This window comes from Calidris pugnax, unplaced genomic scaffold (genome assembly GCF_001431845.1).
Source record: "Calidris pugnax isolate Ruff unplaced genomic scaffold, ASM143184v1 scaffold269, whole genome shotgun sequence".
Lineage (NCBI taxonomy): Eukaryota > Metazoa > Chordata > Aves > Charadriiformes > Scolopacidae > Calidris > Calidris pugnax.
Genome location: NW_015091347.1, coordinates 523400 through 545970, shown reverse-complemented (window position 1 = coordinate 545970; position 22571 = coordinate 523400). Strand labels below are relative to the sequence as shown.

Sequence of the window (22571 nt, the reverse complement as noted above, 5' to 3'; positions counted from 1 at the left end):
TTCAAGAAACACTCAGCCTCATTGGAGCCAGTGACAAACCCCCTGTTACTCCTGTTTGTCTGAGGCTCTGCTTGTTTCAGGAAGGGAGAGTTGGGTGAACATTTCATTGACCGCAGAGGGAAGCGGGCTGGGCAAGTGAATTTGAAAATCTCATCTGCTGTCCCACTTCTTTTATTAAGAGAAATAGAAATACTTCTGATTTGTTACTGCTCTACTATCCCACACTTCTTTTTTCCCATTTCATGTTTTCTCGTTGACACATAAGTGCAGGGTATGTCCAAAGAGATTACCATCTTTGAAAGCCCACAAGTCTGAAACCAGTGCCAGAATCACCGTGCCATTTCGGATTCCATAAATAATTGGTGGTTGTTTGCTAAAAAAGAAAGAAGGAACACATCGAGTCTGTTCCAGGCGCTAAGAGAAGAGGCAGTATGAGTAAAGAAAGAAAGTGAAAATTTGAACTGGTTTCCAGAATAAAACCCAATGAACTGTTGTTTCTTTTTGATGAAGCATTTTTTTTAAAATAGCTTTTGTTGGTGGTTTTTTTAGATCCATATCAAATCCTGGGGCCCACTAGTAGCCGTCTTGCCAATCCAGGTGAGTTCATCTTCAAATTTCAGCCCACTGTTATCAAGGGCATTCATTTTCCTTCTGATCTGCTGCTCCAGTCCGTACTGGATGGGTAGGTTTGTCCTCTAACGCAGGGACAGGCTGTGAGACACCTTAGCAGCTGTGCTCCCACAAGTGCTTTTGCACAGAGTCCTTCCAGAAAAGTGAGGAAAGTGGTACAACATCATCTTTGTCAGGACAAAATCGCCATCCTGAATGTTCTTACCCCAAACCAGCATTCCTTGAGAAGAACTTTGTAGGGAACTTCAATGCTGCTCTCTCAGATTTGCAGCACAGGTTGGTTTTCCGCTGGCTGTGATGGATTAGCTGAGTGAAAGGCACAAAACATCTCCAAAAGTCACAGTTTAGTAACTGTCCCAGGTGGGTCATCTGCAAAAAACAGCCCCCAACTTTGGGGAATAAGACCTGGAGTAAATTTTGCTTGAGCTGAACAAACTTGTATACAAACATCCTCACCAAGCTCTTTACAATTAGTATAACTGAATAAAAGCAGGAGTTATCTAGTCTGGGGAAGAAATAATCTTACAAAACTCAGATCACCAGCTGGAAAGAAAACTGTAGGTATCCAAAACAACATCCATGGTGAACAGTAAGCAATTAAGAGTTGCAATATACTCTGTTAACTGTTCAGTGAAAAATTTTGCAGAACATTATGCTCGGGAAAAGGCCTGTTTATGAATAGTCCGAAGATTTTAAGGCCAAAGGCGACCATTATGAAATCTAATCTGACCTCAAACTCATGAGCAGAACAAAGGATTGACTAACTTGTTTGCTGGGAACAGTTTATCCATTCCTACGTAAGACCTTCTAAGGCTTGAAGGAGCAGTTCCCAGTAAAGATCGAGATAGTCCTTCTGTTTCCTGCCTTTGTCTTTGCTTTTTAAGCAGGAAACACAATGTCATTTCCTTTCCTCTTTGGCTTGCTTCTCGCAGGGAGCGGGCAGATCCAACTGTGGCAGTTCCTCCTGGAGCTGCTCTCGGACAGTTCCAACGCCGGCTGCATCACGTGGGAAGGGACCAACGGGGAGTTCAAGATGACGGACCCTGACGAAGTAGCGCGGCGCTGGGGAGAACGCAAAAGCAAACCCAACATGAATTACGACAAGCTGAGCCGAGCCCTCCGATACTACTACGACAAGAACATTATGACCAAAGTGCATGGCAAAAGGTATGCCTACAAATTTGACTTTCACGGCATTGCCCAGGCTCTTCAGCCTCATCCCACTGAGTCGTCCATGTACAAGTATCCGTCAGATCTCTCCTACATGCAGTCTTACCATGCCCACCAGCAGAAGGTGAACTTTGTACCCCCGCACCCTTCTTCTATGCCTGTCACGTCATCCAGTTTCTTTGGAGCGGCCTCACCTTATTGGACCTCTCCTGCAGGAAGCATTTATCCAAACCCCAATGTCCCTCGCCATCCCAACGCCCACGTATCACCACACTTGGGCAGCTATTACTAGATGCTTTTATCTTCAAGTGGCCTTTATCAGTCTGGTTGGACTTCTTCTTTACTTCTGGGATTTTTATGGGTTTTTTTGGGGCAGCCTTAACGGACAATTGTGGCCTTTCTGGGGAAGAATTAAAACTGGATATTGGTTTTTCCTGGATCAAACCTTTTACTTTCGTAACTTTGCCTCTTGTGTCTTGAACTGAGATGGATGCTTCTTTGGGCCAGTACTCTGCATTTTCTTTGGGTTTTAACGCTTATGTCCTCTGTAGGAGTTGACCGTGAAGATTGTTCACCATTACCTGGAATGATTATTAGTTTTTTGAGGAGAGAAATTTTTAAGGATTCAAAGGCTTTTGACAAGACATAGATCCGATGGTGGGTCATAGGAAAAGATGACTACATGGGGCTTTTTTCTTGCTATGGAGAGGGTAGGCAATTTGACCATCAAGTGGAGGACATTGGGCCGCAGGGGACCGCAACTGGAATCTTAGCTTTAAGGCAGATGAGGATTTTCTCCCAACTGGAAATTAAATATATATATATTCATATATATATATGTACATGTATATTTTAAGAAGTAAAGGGCATTGAAGGAACTCTTCTAGAGTGTACAACTTCATTAGACTGTGTCTTATCTCCAGAAGCATCAGAAACCAGAACAAAAAGTAACCTAACGTCAAGCACAGACATTCCTTGAAAGCAAAAGTGAAGTAAAATAAATGACAGCAGGCCCTGAGCTCCCCCAGAGCTCCAGGGATCGCTAAATGCTACCGATTCGCGAACGCTGTGCGTTTGTCAGACCGTCATCCAAAGTGGTCAACAAATCAGAAGGCAAATTACTGTATAAATTATGCAGAGTTATTTTTCCCTATATCTCACAGTTTTAAAAGAAAGATTAAATAAAACGAGTTGACCTCGGTCACAAATGCAGGTTTGTTTTTTACTATGAGCTCAGTTGTTTGTAGGTTGTTTTTGGTTTTGTTTTTGTTTTTTTTTTTTTAATGTAATTTGTACATCTTTTCAATCTGTACATTTGGGCTGCAGCTTTGTACTTTTTGCTAAAAAAATTAAAAAATAAGACATGAGTAATGTATCTGTTGGAGACAGCCTTAGTCCTGCAATTGGATCCATAATTGACCCTCGAAGTCGCCAGAAATCTTCCAGCTTTCCCTGGGTTTGTCTAGAGCAGAGTTTTTTCTTGTATTAGCCTTGTCGTAGTTGTCTGCAAATTAACTCCACTGAGCCAACGTGTTTGCGTTGGAGCTGATTGAAAACATGCACCAGCATTGTAAAGCAACTATTTGACTATTTTGTGATCACTTTTCACCAAAACTTTGAACTTTGGAGAGTTCGTAACCACTTCATAGCGAAAATTATCAAATACCTCTCGTAACGTCTTTTCGAAACCTTTCGCTTGGGGTTTTCATTTAAATTTTAAATCTTCAGAAATTCTCAGCCACCTCTCATTTTGCACATGTTAATTTGATGATCCACAAATGCTGGTTTGGTGCCATAAACAGAGGGGGAAACCACAAACATTTGGGTTTTAGAGCAGATGTCTATAGCGGGGCTGAGACGTACACACATAGCCTATTAATTAACTTGGATTAAGTGGCAGCCAATTAACAGCATCACAAATATCTGGTCTAGATATAACCTCTGGGACTCTGGGCAGGTGCAAGACTTGGTCCACGTGCATCCGATTGCAGGACGAGAGCCTGAAACCAGAACATTCCAGTCTGCTCATAACTTTAAACAGAAGCACTGATGCCATTATTTAACGAGATGGAAAAAAATAAGATCAAGCTAATCAGTTTAGGTCTTAGTGCTTTCGGGATGTTTATAAGTAACATTACTGCAATAATCGCAAAAAATTAAGTATGAAGAAATTACCCACAGAAATGGGGCTTTTGCTACTATATATATGCAATGTACTTTTTTGGATATTAAAATATATATAATTTTGCAAGTAATCTTGGTGTTTTTTAAGAAATGTATTAAGTGTTACAATTAAACTGTTGTATGAAGAAGATGATGTAAAAAAATGTGACAAAATAAATAGTTGTTTTCTTCTCTGAGGCATCATATGGTCCCACTCTCTCCCTCCCGTCTCATACCTGCAGATGAAGCATGAAATCTGTCTCTAAATTCCATTTAGCTAAAAAGGAAAACAGAGGAGTTCTGTAGTAGTGGCCAATCATAATCCTTATCACTATAAAACAATATGGACTTGTTAGTCTAGAAAATTTGGAGCCAGTGTTTGACAGACCTCATTTAGTTAATGAAGTGTCGAAATCAGAAACCTCGGCTCCATCTTTTGTCCATGGAGAGAGAGAGAGAGAGAGAGAAGGTGGCAGAGCAGCCAGAGCTGGAGGGGGTGAAGTGTCTGGGACAGGGATGGTGGTGGAGCTGGGGACAGAGCCTTGTCCTCTGCCCTGGGGTCTCAGCCGTGAGCTGAGTCCCAGTGGGAGCCGTACCCGACCTAATATGCCCCTGTACTCAGCACTGGGGAGGCCACACCTCGAGTGTTGTGTCCAGTTTTGGGCACCTCAATCCAAGAGAGATCTGGAGGTGCTGGAGCGAGGGCAGAGGAGGGCAACAAAACTAGTGAAGGGCCTGGAAGACAAATCATATGAAGAGTGGCTGAAGGAGCTGGGGCTGTTTAGTATGAGGAAGAGGAGGCTGAGGGGAGACCTCATCACTCTCTACAACTACTTGAAAGGACACTGTAGAGAGGTTGGTGCTGGTCTCTTCTCACAGGTAATTAACAATAGAACGAGAGGGAACGGCTTCAAGCTCCAACAGGGGAGGTTTAGATTGAACATTAGGAAGGAATTTTTCACCCAAAGAGTGGTCGGGCATTGGAACAGGCTGCCCAGGGAGGGGGTGGAGTCACCATCCCTGGATGTGTTTAGGGGACGTTTAGATGGGGTACTGAGGGACATGGTGTAGGGGAGGACTTTGTAGAGTAGGGGAGATGGTTGGACTCGATGATCCCAAGGGTCTCTTCCAACCTCAATGATTCTATGATTCTATGATTCTATGAATAGACATCTCCGTCTCTTTGCTCTTCAGGGCTCGGTGCTGGGGGTGTTACCAGCCTGCCTGCTGCTCCTCTTCCTCACCTGGCCCCACAGCCAGGGAAAGCCAGAGCATTCCTGAGGTGGAGTGAGAGGCTGCACAAACAAGCGCTGCCAAGGAATCTTCTGATTGTGTTGTAAAGGTCAGGCCAAGGCACTTCCTGTATTTTTGCAGACACACGGTGGTCCTGAGAGATAGCTTGATCCCGCTGCCGATTTGATAAACCCTTAGAAATACATAACTGCACAACTACACCATTTCCTTCCTCCCCACACAACCTTTTGTTGTTGGGTTGCTAGTACAATAGCTTTCACCGGCTTGATTACCAACCCCGGGCTCTGAAAAAGAGCCACGTTGGTGTGTGCAACCACCACGGGGCTGTTCCCTTTGTGTATTCAACCATCGTTGCTCAGTTTAGTCATAAGAGTGAGTGGTTTTTTGCTCATCTCTATTGTTTTTCACTTCAATGTGATCCCAGATGCGTTCTGGCTCATCTAAAGAAATATCAAGTATTTTTGTTTAATCCAGCGCTCCTGCCCGGTTGCCAGTCGTAGGAAAAATGGGAAGACTGAGATTGCACAAAAAGGTGCAGTGAGATGTACCCGCCTCAGTGCCTGCCTATCGGAGGAAGGGGGAACAAGAAGGTAGTCTTACTGCTTAATTACTGTTTATGTCAAGTTTAGAACCTGATTTCAACTATATTATAAAGGCAGAATCTGAAGGTCAAAGATGTCTTTGATAGCAAAATTTGGCCAGCAGCATCCTTGGTGGAAAAAAAAGGCTTTTGAAAGCAACTGACAATTTCAGAATTATCTGTTTCTGGCTGTCCAACTTGCAGCATCTCAGAGGAGCCCGGACTGAGATGGGAGGTGATAGCAGCACTCACAGCTCAGATCCTTTCTGTCTCCCTTCCTCCTCCTCTGACAATTAATCTTTGCTAGTATTCACTAATATTTAGCTTTAGGTAGGGTTTGCCACCCGCTGCAGGCTGCATTTCCATGGGATAAAGAGATACTGGAGTATGGAGAGGTCGCAGCAGTGTGCCAGCCAGGGTGCTTCCCAGGCACCTTTTAGTATTTTCACAAGATTTTAATAGTTTCCATTCCTCAGGTAAAGAACAACTGATCACATACAGATCAGCGTAGCCCATTTGTACCCCTGATATCAGCCTGACTTTGCCAGGTTGGAAGCTCTAGGGGTGATATCAGGGGGATCTTCCCTCCCAACCCGAGTTTCTGGGACGCACTGGGAGAAAGTAAACAAGGAATTTGACAGTATTAATGCTACTTTTTGCTTTTCCCAGGAGGACGAGGCAGATGGAATTCCAGTATTTCAGGCTTAAATCAGAAAGTTTACCAAACAGATGGTTGGGATCACATGGTTGTGAGCTGTGAGTCAACAGGGAGAGCAGAAAATCTTCTCTGCGGAGAAGTTCAGAATACAAACCTCACCAGGAAACCCATTGAAATCAGTGGTAAATTAGCTATTAATTTCTAGAGATCTAGTATTCACCCAGTATTTCTCTTCTACTGCCCAAGTGCAAACACAATGGGACCCAGCTTAGATATGCCAAACTAGAATGAGCTTTACATTTCAGCTTCTATAAATAGATTGTATATTACGTAGAATTGGTGATGGCTTTACAGTCTCTGGGCTCCAGCTCCTTTACTGGGAGGGATGACCCAGGATGACCCATCTCAACCCAAGTTGAGATGTACCTGCCTCAGTGTTTGCATGTCAGACACAGGGAGAGCAGGAAGGTATTCTTCCTGCTTAATCACAGGCATCAAGTTCAGAGCCTGATTTCAACTAGATTTTGAAGAAGGCTTTTTATCCTCTCTGAATCACCGCTTGGAGTTGAGAGGATGGGGCTCCCAGCTAAAGCTAAATTAGGAGATGCCAAATCCTTCCTGTGTCAAGCAAGGAAAGAAACCTGGGGGTTCTAATTGACAAACGGCTGAATATGAGCCGGCCGTGTGCCCAGGGGGGCAAGAAAGCCAATGGCATCCTGGCTTGTATCAAAAATAGTGTGACCAGCAGAAGTAGGGAGGTGATTGTGCCCCTGTGCTCAGCACTGGGGAGGCCACACCTCGAGTGTTGTGTCCAGTTTTGGGCACCTCAATCCAAGAGAGATCTGGATGTGCTGGAGCGAGCGCAGAGGAGGGCAACGAAGCTGGTGAAGGGCCTAGAAGACAAATCATCTGAAGAGCGGCTGAAGGAGCTGGGGCTGTTTAGTGTGAGGAAGAGGAGGCTGAGGGGAGACCTCATCACTCTCTACAACTACGTGAAAGGACACTGTAGAGAGGTTGGTGCTGGTCTCTTCTCACAGGTAATTAGTGACAGAACGAGAGGGAATGGCTTCAAGCTCCAACAGGGGAGGTTTAGATTGAACATTAGGAAGGAATTTTTCACTGAAAGAGTGGTCGGGCATTGGAACAGGCTGCCCAGGGAGGGGGTGGAGTCACCATCCCTGGCTGTGTTTAAGGGACCTTTAGATGGGGTACTGAGGGACATGGTGTAGGGGAGGACTTTGTAGAGTAGGGTGGATGGTTGGAGTCGATGATCCCAAGGGTCTCTTCCAACCTCTATGATTCTATGATATTTCATGTGCATTCTCACTGTTCACAGCTTCAGGCACAGCCATTTACCGTCCCTTTCTCATAAAAGCACTGACGAACCCAGCTGCTGTTTCCCACCCCTCCTGTCAGAAGAAAAGAGCCATCGGGCTGTAAATTCTGGGTTAAAGGAGCCAGCTTCACTTTATTATACTATTACAATAATAGATTTTTTTTTACAGGCTGCTTTGCTGGGCTCATACAGTATTTTTAATGACCTCTGTGAAATTAGTTTCTTCGACTTCAGCCCGCTTCCTAACAAAGTGGGTTCTCCCACATCACACCGAGTGTTGCTGCATTTGGTGTTAATTAGAGCCGTAGTCTGGAGGCACATCGGGGGCTGGGGTTCATAAATTCACTTCAAAGACCCTATTTGTACACTTTTACACAATACCTAGCGTAACATATACATTAGGATTTTCATCTGTAAAAGCAGAACTCCCTGCAAATAAAGCTCAGACCTTCCTATCATATTAGAAAAGAATTAAGAGACCCTCGACTAAGGTCGTACAAAGAATGACACATAACACATAATTTAGCTTGTGCGTTGGGATTTTTTCATCTAGACAACACATAAAGCTCAGATTCTTCTATCATACCAGAAGATAATTAGAGATCCATGGCAAAATTCAGCTCTTCAGGCCTTAAGAGTAGCAAATGGACCACGATACTAAAGTCACTAAAAAGAAATGCAAGAAAAAAAGAGCAGCTTTGAGGCCCCTGTAGCAATCCCCCCAATTAACTCTGCACCTGTGCAGGGGAAGGAGCTGCCCTAACGAGGCCCCAGGCAGGCAGGGGTGTCTGTGATGGCACAGCTAAGTGTTTGCACCTGAGCTGCTCCAGTCACTACAAATAGCTGCAGCAAAGCAGCAGAAGGCTTTTTTTTTGCCTGGGGAGGTTTTTGTAGAGGAGAGGATCTAGCAGGCAGAAAAGGATAAAGATCTGTATTTCTTATTTTAAGTTGTAGTTGCTGGAGGAGGAGGAGGAACAACCCAGGGACTCTGGCAGTTTGATGCATGGCTATTTCAACACAAGAGCTTGCTTCTTCCTTTCCAGGAACTGCTGCAAACTTGTTGTTTGCTTTGGCTTTTCGTTAACTTTCTGTCTCCTGGAGCTGTAAAGGCTGATGCTGGATCTGCTTTACCTTCCCTGCTGCTGCAAAGCCCTGCGTGGAAGCCAAAGGAGTCTCCTCTGTGCTGGCTGCTGGCTGGCATGTCACACCTAGGGACGAGCAACATCTCCAGCCCCCGGGGAGCACAAGGTCTGTTTTCCAAACATCTCTGTGTGGCTGTGGGAAGGGCTTTTGCTGGGAGTGTTGGGAGATGGTGCCTGGAATAACCTGAGCCCCATCTTTAGGTTTTTTTTGTCACCCTCAAGGCCTGGAGGGCACAGTCTGCCAGGGTTGGGAACATGAGGAAACCTCGTGAGGCTCTGGGCTCTCTTCGTGTTCTGGAGGAGTAGCCCTGCAGGGATTAATGGGCTCAGGATCCTTTGGTGGTGGTTGAAAAACTGCACAGGAGCATAAAAGGTTGTAATTTGGACTTTTAGATGCTGTCAGGTGATAGAATGGTTTTACAAACACTGCCACAGTGGCAGTGAGTCCTTTGTGTGAGTTTTTCTAAGCTCTGTGACGTGCCAGGAACACTTCCAGATCAGAGGGGGGCTGCACAGACACTTTTGGGCACTGTTGCCAAGCTCCCCTGGAGCTGGAACTCAAAACCTTCCCGAGGTGGCCTCTGCTGCTGCTTTTTTAAAATTTTTTTAACATCTGGGGAAACTGAGGCTCTAAGTTGGGAGAGGTGACTTGCTGGAAGTTACGGAACAGAGTTGCCTATGGAATATAGGTCTCCCCAGACCCAGCCTGGCTGTTATGGACCCCCCCACCTCCTTATGAACCCCCCCACCTCCTGCAGGCTCTGTTGAGGCTGCTTTAGATGCCGCTGCAGACGTGATGTTTACAGCCCCCCACCCTCCACTTACACATTACCTCCGGATTCATTGCCCTGAATTAAGTCTCCCAACACTTCTGTGAAGTGGCTAAATATATCCAGCGAGCGGGGCCCCTGCCAAAAATAAGTCCCTAAATGCATTAAACTCCGTGTAATAAAATAAGGAACAGTCCCAATAAATTCTTGCTTTTGGGCCTTTCAAGACGGGGCTCGCACGGTGGAGCTCGTTGAGCTCCCCGTGGTCGGGGCTGCTGCTGGTTTGGGGACAGGGTGGATTTGGAGGTAAGGGCTGCCATCCAGCGGCAGCGAGACAGAAGACACAATCACAGAATCTTCTAGGTTGGAAGGGACCTTAAAGATCATCTTGTCCAACCGTCAACCTGACTGACAAAAATAGACACCCACACAACAAACAAGGAGCATCATCACTAAACCATCCCTCCCAGCACTACATCAACCCATCTTTTGAACACCTCCAGGGATGGGGCCTCAACCACCTCCCTGGGCAGCCCATTCCAGTGTCTGATAACCCTTTCAGTGAAAAAATTGTTCCTAATATCCAGCCTGAACCTCCCCTGGCGCAACTTGAGGCCATTTCCTCTCGTCCTGTCGCCTGTGACTTGGGAGAAGAGACCGACCCCCACCTCTCTACACCCTCCTTTCAGGGGGGTGGAGAGAGCAAGAAGGTCTCCCCTCAGCCTCCTCTTCTCCAGGCTGAACACCCCCAGCTCCCTCAGCCTCTCCTCATAAGACTTATTCTCCAGACCCCTCACCAGCTTTGTCGCCCTTCTCTGGACCCGCTCCAGCACCTCAATGGCTTTTTTATGGTAGGGGGCCCAAAACTGGACACAGTACTCAAGGTGAGGCCTCACCAGTGCCCAGTACAGGGGGACAATCCCCTCTCGGGGCCTACTCGCCACGCTGTTCCTGATACAGGCCAGGACACTTAGGGCATCCCTCTCATAGACCCTGAGTGGTCTCCAGCCCCCTCAGCCTGCCTCTGGTGGGCTGTCAGAAGAGGGCAACGCCATAAGGTTGTCTCTGCAGAGCTTGGTTGGGATGCGCACACCCAGGAGAACAAGGCCTTCAACACTTTCCACCCTTAAATTGGGCTAGCAGCAGGGAAATTGAGATGCAGGGTGAGACTGAGTCGTTTCCAGCCTCCCGGAGCAGGGAGAATTTATGTCTGTCTCGTGCAGCAGTGAGTTTGTTCATCGTAAGCTTCCCCAGGCAGATGCTTCCACCACAGGAATGTCAGCTTGGCCTCAGGAAACATTATCGTGTGTTCCGGCAGCCACGGAGAGAGGGCTTCAGCCTTCCTCACTCCTCTTCCAGTGACATTGTCACAGGGGTTTTATGTGATTTAGGGCAGGAACGGTGTTGTCACAAAGGTTCCCTGGGTTGAAGTGTAGGGAAACTTGTAGGCACAGATTCACCAGAGGGTTTAGGAACTTGCTGGGCTTCCCCCCGTCTGTGCTCATCCCTCCCGTTCTGCTGTGGTTTCTCCCCACTTGTGTGGGGCACAGGAATGGGGCCAGCACCGTGACAGTTCAAGGCAGGGGTGAATTGGAGGGGGAAAAAGGAAAAGGAAGGGGAAATAAAGGCTCTTCCCAGCTGAACTCGCAGGAGCCGAACCACATGGGGAGAGGAGGGGGGGATGTGACACCCCGGCTGCTCTCCCTCGTGTCGGGGCTCCGTGCTGCTGACTGGTTTATGGGGGAGCAGCCGAGTTTACAAGGGAGGGAGCACACCCAGAAGTTACCCAGCCCATCGCTGCGAGCTGGTGAGCAGTGGTCTGACACATTCCAACAGCAGGAGTCACTACGAGTATCAAAACAGCTTGCCAGGGTTTGGGGTTTTTTATTATTATTATTATTTCGGGGTCTCTTCTCACCAATCACTACCAAAGGGTGTGCAGAGGCAGCTAACTAGCATATGTCAGTTTACTAAAAGCAGTTATTTTAATTCATGGCCCTTTCTCCAGCAGTCAGCAGGATGCCTTATTCATTTGCCAGCGGGAGGGTAAATCTATTTCAGAATGATTGAAATATTATGCACAGCTTGAATGGATGTTTAAAATAAATACAGTAGAAGAAACATGTTGTTTGTGAAATGAGAAGATAAATTAAGTTTAGTGCAGACACTTTATTCCCAAGCCTTGCTGCTTGGCTAACGCTTTCACAGCTAAACCCAGCAATAAGTGCAGGGTCTGATTTCTGCTCCCGAAGAGACAGGACTTTCTCTTCCATCCTTTGCTCTGTATTGACCTGGCTGATGGTCCCCACAGCACCTTCTGCTTTGGAAAGGACTAATTGTTGCTGGGACAGGATGGGCCTCCTGCAGATGGGGAGGATGGGGAATGAGGAGAGCACCATAAGGCTCACTCTGGAGATGTAAAAATGAAACAGTGTCAGGGGTAAAGAAACCAGCCTTTGTTTTCCAGTATCGGGTCTGTGGTTCCCTCCAGCCACTTCTGCTCAGCGAGATTAAATTTATTTTCATCCTCTTAACTGAACTTTCTTTTAATGGCAGTAGGGGTGACAGCCCCCAAAATAGACTTCCTATGGAGCCTGTCCTGAGCGGCACTGCGTGCGGCGTGTCTCCCCGATAACCCTTTTTCCCCTGCCCTGAGCCTTTTATCTCCCTGGTGACAAACAGCCCTCTCTGGACAGAAAGAGGAAATTCCACTCATTGTTCTCCAGCTGCTGGGCCCTGGCTGGGGCTCTATCTCCTGCCAGGGCCACCGCTGGCAGGAGGGGACTGGCAGGCGTTTCCTGAAGTGACAATCAGCAGCAGGCTCATGGGAGGAGGGTTTCACTCCTAGATTCCCATTTAGGTCCAAGTGTAGTTGCCTTTCTAAGTTTGATAGCCCAGCCATGGCCCTGTCAACTTTGGATATGTCCCCCTCATATCTCCTCTGTTCCTTCATCAGCCAGACCCCTTCTGTGACACCAAAACATGCACAAGAATCCAATCATCCTCCCTTACTGTGGGCACACAGCTGGCTTTGGAGGTGTGATTGTTAGAATGGACTGAACAGCAGGTCTCAGTGTCCCTACAGCGAGACCAAGCACCTTCTCCTGGAGTTGTGGTGGTGCTTGATACTTCCAAACATGGAATAATGCCCCCTCACGCTTGTGCTGTAGAGACACAGGGTAAGAGCTTAGAAAGAGCTGTGAGATCTTACAGGCTTGGGGTTTTGAGATGGTTTTCCAAGGGCAGTGCCTGAAAGTGTATTGTTTAGGCACCCTTAAACTTTGGGGGATGTACACCAGCTCTTGGACAGGCACCGGAGGGGTATTTGATTGTTTCCTCCCCCCCAGCACTAACATCCCGAACCAGCTTTGCCTAAAGAAAACAGGAATCTTTCCTGTCTCCTCATGGCATAGCTGGGTTTGACCTTTTAAAAGGATTTCCTGGTGCCTTGCCTTTTTTTGTGCAGTGAAGATTTCTACTTCTATTGAGGGCATCTCTTCCCCCAGCAGTAAAAGGCATAACTTGTGAGCCTCGAGTGTATTGTTTAGGCACCCTTAAACTTTGGGGGATGTACACCAGCTCTTGGACAGGCACCGGAGTGGTATTTGATTGTTTCCTCCCCCCCAGCACTAACATCCCGAACCAGCTTTGCCTAAAGAAAACAGGAATCTTTCCTGTCTCCTCATGGCATAGCTGGGTTTGACCTTTTAAAAGGATTTCCTGGTGCCTTGCCTTTTTTTGTGCAGTGAAGATTTCTACTTCTATTGAGGGCATCTCTTCCCCCAGCAGTAAAAGGCATAACTTGTGAGCCTCGAATACTGACAGTGCTGCTTTTGAGGGAAATTGCACCCTGGGTGGCTGTACAGGAACCTGTAAAGGAAATGTAGCAGCAGCAGCTACGGAAGGACTGAGCAGCAGAGCAGCCTTTTGGTTCAGACAAGCCTGGGACTCTTCAGACTTCATTTCACTTCCCTTCTCCCTTCTAGATTTCTGTGGATGGTCGCTAATTGTAGAATGGTTTGGGTTGGAAGGGACTTTAAAGATCATCCAGTGCCACCCCCTGCCCTGGGCAGGGACACCTCCCACCAGACCAGGTTGCTCCAAGCCCCCTCCAACCTGCCCTTGAACCCTTCCAGGGATGGGGCAGCCACAGCTTCTCGGGGCAACCTGGGCCAGGCTCTCCCCACCCTCACAGCAAAGTTCTTCCCCAGATCTCGTCCCAATCTCCCTTCTTTCAGGGTCGAACCCTCCCCCCTCCTCCTAGGGCTCCCCTCCCTGATCCAGAGTCCCTCCCCAGCTTTCCTGGAGCCCCCTGAGGGACTGGAAGGTCTCCCCAGTCGCTCACTGTTTGTGTGGCTTTGGTTGTTCTCTCCTGGAGCCCCTTGAGGGACTGAAGGTCTCCCCAATTGCTCGCTGTTTGTGTGGCTTTGGTTGCCATTCAGAGTGAAGGATAAAACAACCCTTCTTCCAAGCAGACAGTCTGAGATGCACTAGGAGTCAGAGGGGCTCAGATGCTGTCGTGGTTCAGGCTGTGGTCATTTGGACTGTAAAAACATTTTTATGGTTGACAATGTTATTTTGCAAGGTTGCAAAAACAGAACACTTAAAATATTGGGCAATGTCTGTGAATTACCTTGGAGGTTTTTGCTGGCAGTTCTACCTTTCCATAGCTCTAGCCTTAATGCAGCCATTTTCAGTTGTTCTGGTGTGTGATGAGCACAGAACTTTGTGTGCTGACCTTTCTGATTGAAGTGAAGGAGGGTGTAACCGTGGTGCATTGAAGAGAGGAAAAGATTGAGACAGTTGAGAATTGGCTTTTAAAGTGCTTTAGTGACATACTTGTTCACAACATTGTTCTTTGTACAGCATAAGTACTTTATGTCCCGTGTTATAGATGGCAAATCTGAGATAACATACTACAGTGATTTGTTCTGATCCAACAAAGGAGTTGATACCACACTGGGACTGAGACCCGGACACTCTTGGTTCCCAGAGTTTGATTTGCATACTCACATCGTGTTCATTTGCAAAATAGCTTTGTCTTGTCATCATCTGACCTGCTTAATTCTCCCCTTCTTTTAAATCTGCTCAGTTCAGCAGCTTTTAAAAAGATGCTTCCATTTTACCACAGTGTTGAAAATAGATGAGCTGAATTACGTCACTGGGAAGAGTTCCCAAAGAACTGATCTCCCACTTAAACTCTCAGCAAAAGAACTAGTAGGGAAACAAGAAAGGCTGCAAGGAAATGGAAGATCACCAAAAAGTTATTTGAAGTTTCTTGTTGCATTTGAAACTTAAATGTCAAAAATCACACCAGGAAAATTCAGCAAAAGAACTAGTAGGGAAACAAGAAAGGCTGCAAGGAAATGGAAGATCACCAAAAAGTTATTGAAATTTCTTGTTGCATTTGAAACTTAAATGTTAAAAATCACACCAGGAAAACGTTCACTGCTGCTTAGCTACCCCTGAGCAGAACTTGTTTCCTGGAGGGGCACAGGTTTTGCTGTGGTGAGAGGAGGTAAATCTGAAGGCCACTGTTGGTGGGAGGCTCTTATGCTGTGTTTTTGTTTTAGCGAGACCTTTGTGCTTCAAAGGAAAAGATAATCTGTTATTTGCATTGTGGAGTTCTGTGAAGGATACTTCTAGAGCTGGGAATTTCCTTTCTTCTCCCACAGGGTTGCTTTCCTGCCAGGTGCTCTTCATCTCCCCACTGTGACTCACCACCTTTCTGGAGAGTTCTCTTCAGGTGTTTCCTGATTTCACTGTTATCCAGCTCCTGGGGAAGGGGAGAGAAGCGGATCTGAAGGGTGAGACAGGAATAAGCTGCAAAATTCCTCTTCTCCCATAGCGGGTCTTCTTGGTTTTTTTTTTTTAACTTTTCCTTTCCATTGGGCTGTTTTTCCCTGAAAGGATTCAAAGGCTTTCACAGGAGAGACATTGTATTTTAGAGTTCTAGATGCAGCAGGATGGCCCAAGCTTTGTCTTTTCCAGTTTCCTAAGCACGTACCATCCCTTAGTGCTCCATTTCTGTCGATGCACCAGCTTCAAAGAGGAAGGAATTGTTTCAAAATGTCCAAAAGTGCTCAAGCGTTATGGAATCAGAGAGTCTGCTTCATAGAGGACTTTGGCAACGAGAAATATACTTTTATTATTTAAATTTTTTTTAGGTTTTGGCTCCTAAGTCCCTTAGGTTTCTTTAGCTTTGCCTTCTGTCTCCCCTTTCCATGTTCTCTAACCAATAGCTGTGTAACTTGAATATGTCCTAAAGTTTCTCTCCCAACTTTTCAGACTTTCTAACAGACTTGCCTGCCTCTGGGAACTTTAAGTGCATTGGACACTCCAACATAGCAGCTTCATTAAATGTCCCATAGGTATAAAAATATAAATTCTATGAAATATATATATAGTGTAGTTAAATAGTGTTCTGGAGATCACTGGTATTCTGTTCCTCTTTGATTTGAGGCTTTTGAGAAGATAAATGCTGGTTTAGTGTGAAAAGAAACCTCTGTGTTTCTTTTTTGTTGTACTAAGTTATTAATCCTCTCAAGATTGAATTCTTTATGATAAAAAGACACGGTCCCATGAATACCTGGAACTACATTTTTGTGTCACTGGTTTCACTGACTTCTGACAAGACAAACGCAGGATTGTCATAACCTTTCTTCTCTTTGGCTTTAGCTTCTTTCTCATTGTAGAGGCAGAAGGCACAGTGGGGCGTCTCCACAGCCACTGTCTTGCTGAAGTTCTGGAAGTCTACTCTGTATTTCCCTTCTTTGGTCTTGGACACAATGGGAGCAAAGCGATAACCCCAGAGCACCTCTTCTGGGATGTAGGATGTCCTCACTTGACAGGTAGCACTAGTGGCTTCAACGGTGCCATCTAAAAACACCACCAGTTCAAAATCTTGCTGCAGAATGGTTTCTGCTGCCATGTGGAAGAACGGGCTGTTCTTATCTATGATGTGATAAATAGTTAATGGGGAAATGAAGAAGAGGTTCTCATTGCCAGCATCAACTACAAATTCTATGTTGACTTGGTCCAAAATGATCGTTTCTCCTTCTGGGGTGATGGTGGTCTTCAGAAGCTTTCCGTAGATGTGACTCCCAATCAGCAGACTCTTCCTGAGGTTTGCCACCCGGATGAGGAGGCAGAGCTTCCCACCTCGTTTGCTGATGACAGCGTTCTTGCTGAAGGTGATGGTCTTAGCTCGGTTTTTGGACCTCGATATCTTGGCCAAGATGGCACCACACATGAAAGAATTGATGATTACCCCCAGGATAGACTGGAAGATGAGCAGGAAAATGGCGGTGGCACATTGTTCTGTGACACATCTGAAGCCATAACCGATGGTTACCTGGGTCTCCAAGGAGAACAGGAAAGCTGAAGTCAGGCCGTTGATGTTCTCAACACAGGGGGTGTGATTTATGGAAGGATTGAATTCTGGGAGGTCTTTGTGTACGTACGCCACAATGTACCAGAGGAGACCAAACAGAAACCAGCTGCCCAAGAAGGCCGAAATGAAGATAGTCATTTTGTATCTCCATCTGAGATCCAGGATAGTTGTCCATATATCAATCAGAAAGACAAACCTGGACTGTTCTACGTTGCCAAACTCTATGTTACACCGTCCATCTTTAGAGACAAGCCTCGCTCTTCGGCGGCTGCGTTCTCTGATGTGGCTGGTAAAGCGTTTCCGGAGGTAGTTGAACATTCCCTCTGCTGATAGTGTTCTGGAGAGTAAGAAATAAATAATAAACATTATGGGTAATGCAGGTTTCGCTTATACCTGCAGGCGAGAAGGAAATTCTGATGAAGTCTCAAGACGCTTGTTTAAAGTTATATAATTTGCATATTTTCCCTCAGCTGATGGGGAAAAGTTCCAGTAAGTGTATGAGGAAACTAACTGTTTCTTGCCTAAGGAGCATTCCAGCAAAAAATAATCATTTTGGCTTGCTTGGTAAACTTCAACTCGGTCAACTGTTAATATTGTCCTCTGCTTAGTTGAGCAAGTGGAGGCACAGAGAAGCAGGTAACTTCATTGTGGACACACACTGGGAAAACCAGCAGGGAATGGCTGGGGTTTGAGGTCTTTCTGCCTTTTAGAAGATGAAATGGGGTCTGTCCACACAAATGTGTGTGTACATTGGCTTTAGGAGACTCTGGATGTGATGTGGGTAGTGAATTTAGGAAGAAATGAGAGGAGATGAAGAAGGTATAATTAAGCCAGGTATGAGGTTATTTGTAGAATAGTTGCAGGCTGGGTTTGAGGGTGTGATTTTCAAACTCTGGGATTGCAAAAACATTTCAAATAGGACTTTTAGGTGAGAGTAAAAGCAAAGATTAAATTTCAGCAGTGGGACAATTGGATGTTTAGTCCCCAGGAAGGTAATGCTGAGACTAAAAGAATCGGTATCTGAAATCCACTCTCAAAACAAAAGAGCTCTGTGTCCCCGTTAGTGATGTCCTTTATGATTGGCCATGTTAACAGGAGACCCAGGGAATAAGAGTCACTGATGTGGAAAATACTACAGATGTGCTCGGGCTGGAATTTGGATCAACCTACATTTGGAAAATTCCCAGTCTGAGAGTTGCTCAGACTCAGGGGGGAGAGGCTGGTGCACTGCAGAGTCAGAGATTGCCTGCTCTGCTTAGAGGCAGATCTAGGGTCTGATTTTGACCCAAAATTTAGGAATGTTGCTAGAAGAAATAATTGATTTGAGAGTTGATCACCCTTCAAGCGTAAACTGTGTTTCCTTGCCAGAGAGGATGTGTTTGGTTAGTGCACAGTGTTTAACCCACCCTGAAAGCAGCCCCTCGTGTGCCTGTTTATTTTGCTTTTGTTAAACAAAATTCTTCTCGTGGAGCCAAATTTAACTGTGTGCTGTAATCGTATTTCTTGGGGGCAAAATGCTCCAGCGCTAAAAACAACTGAAATAAATTAACAACTTGAGGGGAAAATATTCTCATTGGTGACTCACACGAGTGATGTTCTGAGTTTACTGTGTCTCTGAGGACACAGTGTCCCCAGCCACGCAGAGACACGATGTTCTGGGGACCTGCAGCAGCTGTGGATGATGTTTCTTTAGAAGGACCCAGACTTGGAGAGCACATCTCAGATAAGCTGGGGGCTTTGTAATTGTTTTCTACTGTTACTTTACTGCCTCGTTATCTTTCCCGATAGAGTGACACTAAAACAACCCTTAGGAATAATATATATATTATTATTATTTTTAAGATGTGAGCTAAATATGCTACAACATTTACCTGAAACCCTGCATCATATCACTGTCCCTCCCAGGCTTCCTTTTTTGGCTACGATCAAATGCTTGGGCTCTAAATTGTTGTCAAACGGACTGTCCAAATTTCACTTGATTTCAGGGTGTAATAATGTGCTTAAATATCTGTGGCAAGAATTTTTCTCTCCCTTAAGCCCTAATTTCATTTATCTAAAATGAGGATAATCCGTAGGCATGTAGTGGATTAGATACACTGGTGTGAGTAGTTTAGTGTGAAATTTGTCTCATTTAACTTCAGCTGTTTAAATGGTAGATAATTGCCTGTCCCACTGCTACAGCTGACCCTTAATGGACAGTAAAGGAAATATATGCACCCGCTGAGGGTCTACTTGTGTTGGCACCACAATTTCTTTTCTGAAGGAACGAACTGCTCTTTGGCAAAGTCTTCCTTAATTTACTCTGTAGGCATGTAGATTAACGTTGAGAACCTGCCTGATGTTTTAGTTGATTAAACCAGAAATCCTTCCATTAGACCTTGCTATGTGGGGCAAGAAAACATTTAAATATGACAATCAGCAATGATTGACAATCAGCAATGGGCCCTGGTGGCCAAGAAGGCCAATGGCATCCTGGGGGACATCAAGAAGAGTATGGCCAGCAGGTGGAGGGAGGTCATCCTGCCCCTCTGCTCTGCCCTGGGGAGGCCCCAGCTGGAGCACTGGGTCCAGTTCTGGGCTCCCCAGTTCCAGAAGGACAGGGAACTGCTGGAGAGGGGACAGCAGAGGCTACAAAGATGATGAGGGGCCTGGAGCATCTCTCTGCTGAGGAAAGGCTGAGGACTTGGGTCTTTTTAGTCTGGAGAAGAGAAGGCTGAGGGGGGATCTGATCAACACCTATAAATAGTTAAAGGATGGGTGTCAGGAGGATGGGGCCAGTCGTTTTTCAGTGGTGCCCAGGGACAGGACAAGAGGGAACGGGCACAAACTTGAAGATAAAAAGTTCCACCTGAACACAAAGAGGACCTTCTTTGCTGTGAGGGTGGCAGAGCCCTGGCAGAGGCTGCCCAGGGAGGTGGTGGAGTCTCCTTCTCTGGAGACATTCAAACCCCACCTGGACACGTTCCTGCTCTGGGTGACCATGCCTGTTATGAGACTAAATGATCTCCAGAGGTCCCTTCCAACCCCATATTATTCTGCGATTCTATGACTAGTAGGAAAGGGAAAATATTAAATTGTCAATGATGGAGTCTAAGCAAAAATTAATTACATTTTGTAAAGCCACAGGTAAATGCCATGATTTGATGTCCTTGTTTCTATCAATAGCTCTGAGAATAATTTTTTCTGTCTCATACAGTTGCTTGCTTTCTGCATTTAGACTGAAATCACCTTTCTCCTCTGCTGGATGAAAAATTAGGATGAAAAAAAATGAAAGTCACTTTTGTTGTTATGTAGCTTTTCACCGTTTAAAACTTTTGCTGTTGAATTTATTGGTTGCAAATGCAGCTGACAAAGGTTAAACTTTAAGCATTTATCCAAGAAAGGGGGGAATGAGGTCACTTTCTAAAAATTCCTCAAGTTTTATTTTCCTGATGCGCTATTAATATCTTCATGTTAATGCATAGTTTGAACAAATCCAAAATATTCCTATGCAACTCTATTCAAAGGAGTTGAATAGTATTAAAGCTATAGAAGTTGAATCCAGTATTTAACTTCTAACACCCCTATTTATTGTGCAAAAATGTGCGACTTCAGCTATCATTGGCATTCATTGTGTCCTTTTCTGCAATAATGTGAATATTGGTTGTCATTACTGGAATAGACAGTGTGTGAAATGCTGGGATGCACTGTATTAATTATAATAATGGGATGTCCATCATAATCTGCATGTGTGTACCTTTGGCAGAGGTGAGCTACAGCAGAGTTGCTCCTTGTCCTGGTGGATAGACATGAAGGGGAGAAATCTGAAGAAGAATTCTGGTTTCTAACCTGCCCATCTTCTCATCTAGGGGTTGTGATAAGTTGTTACTGCAATTTTGTTAGGTCTGATTCAGCCTTCATCAGAAATCTTTGGAAATTTGACCAAGGGTCTGGACATCCAGTTCAACAGGCGATAATCACAGCAGAGAGGAGAGCGAGCTAATCAGCGTGGCCATCAGACTGGAACCTTGAAAATAGATCCCCAACTTCACCCTTCTCTTCCTGCCTCTTTAAATCTCACGTGCCCGCTTCAGAGGCTGTTTTACAAGCCCTGCTTAAGCTACCCCCAAGTAGATCAAAGAGGCTGAAGAATTACACCCTCCTTCAGGCAGGATGACAAAGGAATTCTCCCTTCAACAAATCTCTCTTGCTCCCACGCACAACTGAAGTGCATTGATTTGCTTCTCCGGGAGAAAAATTCCCTCCTGGTAGGAGCATATCCCAGTCTGTCTGGAGGAGATGATGTGAAGCCAGTTCTACAGGGCAGCAATTAAAATCCTTTCAGCTCAAGTCAGTGAAGGTAACCCAAGTATCTCTTAGCTAATATTTACCAGGGCGTGTTTCCTGTTGGGCACAAATAAACACGGCATCGCCGGCTGTCTTGTGTGTGAAATTCCCTGCTGCGGGAGGTAGCAAAGGTGCTGCTGTCCCCAGGCATAATATGTTTATGGAGGGTGCACTGAGCTGCTTGGGATCTTAAACAGTGGGGCTTTTGCCAATAAAACTGCTCCATGAATAAAGATGGCACGTCAAGGTTAGCTGCGAAAACACGGGCTTTCCACCTCCCTGTTCCAGTCTCATATTTCACAGTGGTCACCAGAGTAAAGTCTCAGATTTCTGTTCTCAAATTCCTGATTTTTCAAAACTAACCTCTCAGTCCCTCTTCCCAGAATGTTTATAAATACCCAGAAAGTTAGTTCTTAAAAGATACATTTCTACCTTTTTTCTTTCCCTGCGTTCCTGCAAGTAGGTAACAAAAATCATTAGAGGTCCTGATGGCTACGTACCAGCTGGAGCTCCTCTGCTGACCCAGAAATGCATCTGAGGGGTCCTCTTTGCTCTTACTTGCTTTCCATTGTTGTGTTTTGAAAAATTTTGAATGTGGGGGATAATGACCAGGCGCTTTAATTGTTCTTTGGGTAAGTCCTTTGTGCAACGCTGAGTGCGGAGCACGTTAATCCAGGGAAATGGCTTTAATCTCAGCCACGTGTGGCACTTGAGGAGATCAGGAAGGGGAAGGTGTTTAACGTTTGATAAGAACAAAGTTCTGTCACCTGCTATTTCACTGAAGTTCTGATATCCCTGGCTTCACAAGTGTTTCTTCCCTGGCAGCAATGGATGTAGGAGCAAAGTTGGCAGAACCAAATCATTAGGGGCAGGCAGCATAAATGAAAAGCAGCCCATTGAACCCGCAGCTTTTGTTAGAAATACATCTTTGTTAGGGATTCAGATGAAGTTCTAAGAAGCTTAGGTAGAAGAAAGGGGGATACTGAGTTAAAGGATTATATTTTTTCAGTCCTGTTCAGGTCTTTTCAAAACTCAGATCTTCTTTCAGTCCTTTCTGTGTTTTTCTTTTTGTCCAACTTTCTCTGAACAAAGTATGTGAAATATCCAATTCCTAATGCCTCATGAAATCCTTTTTTATTAGAAAAGCAA

At 45.5% G+C, this 22571-nt stretch overlaps 2 protein-coding genes across 5 annotated transcripts in view; one reads left to right on the top strand and one right to left on the bottom strand.

Annotated features, from left to right (window-relative positions):
* The window catches only part of FLI1 (Fli-1 proto-oncogene, ETS transcription factor), a 96219-nt gene extending 92164 nt beyond the window's left edge, over positions 1–4055 (top strand). For 2 of the 4 annotated variants that reach the window (XM_014961055.1, XM_014961054.1), the window contains exons 8-9: positions 550–597; positions 1563–2092. In XM_014961055.1, the coding sequence (XP_014816541.1) occupies positions 550–597; positions 1563–2092 (578 nt within the window). Of the gene's footprint in view, positions 1–549; positions 598–1562 lie in introns of all 4 variants that reach the window. The other 2 variants (XM_014961056.1, XM_014961057.1) reach the window with 2 other exon arrangements.
* Positions 4056–16298: 12243 nt separating this feature from the next.
* KCNJ1 (potassium channel, inwardly rectifying subfamily J, member 1) overlaps positions 16299–22571 on the bottom strand; it is a 22386-nt gene continuing 16113 nt past the window's right edge. The window contains exon 2 of the mRNA XM_014961061.1: positions 16299–17433. Coding sequence (XP_014816547.1) covers positions 16299–17414 — 1116 coding nt within the window. The 5' untranslated portion in view covers positions 17415–17433. The remainder of the gene's footprint in view (positions 17434–22571) is intronic.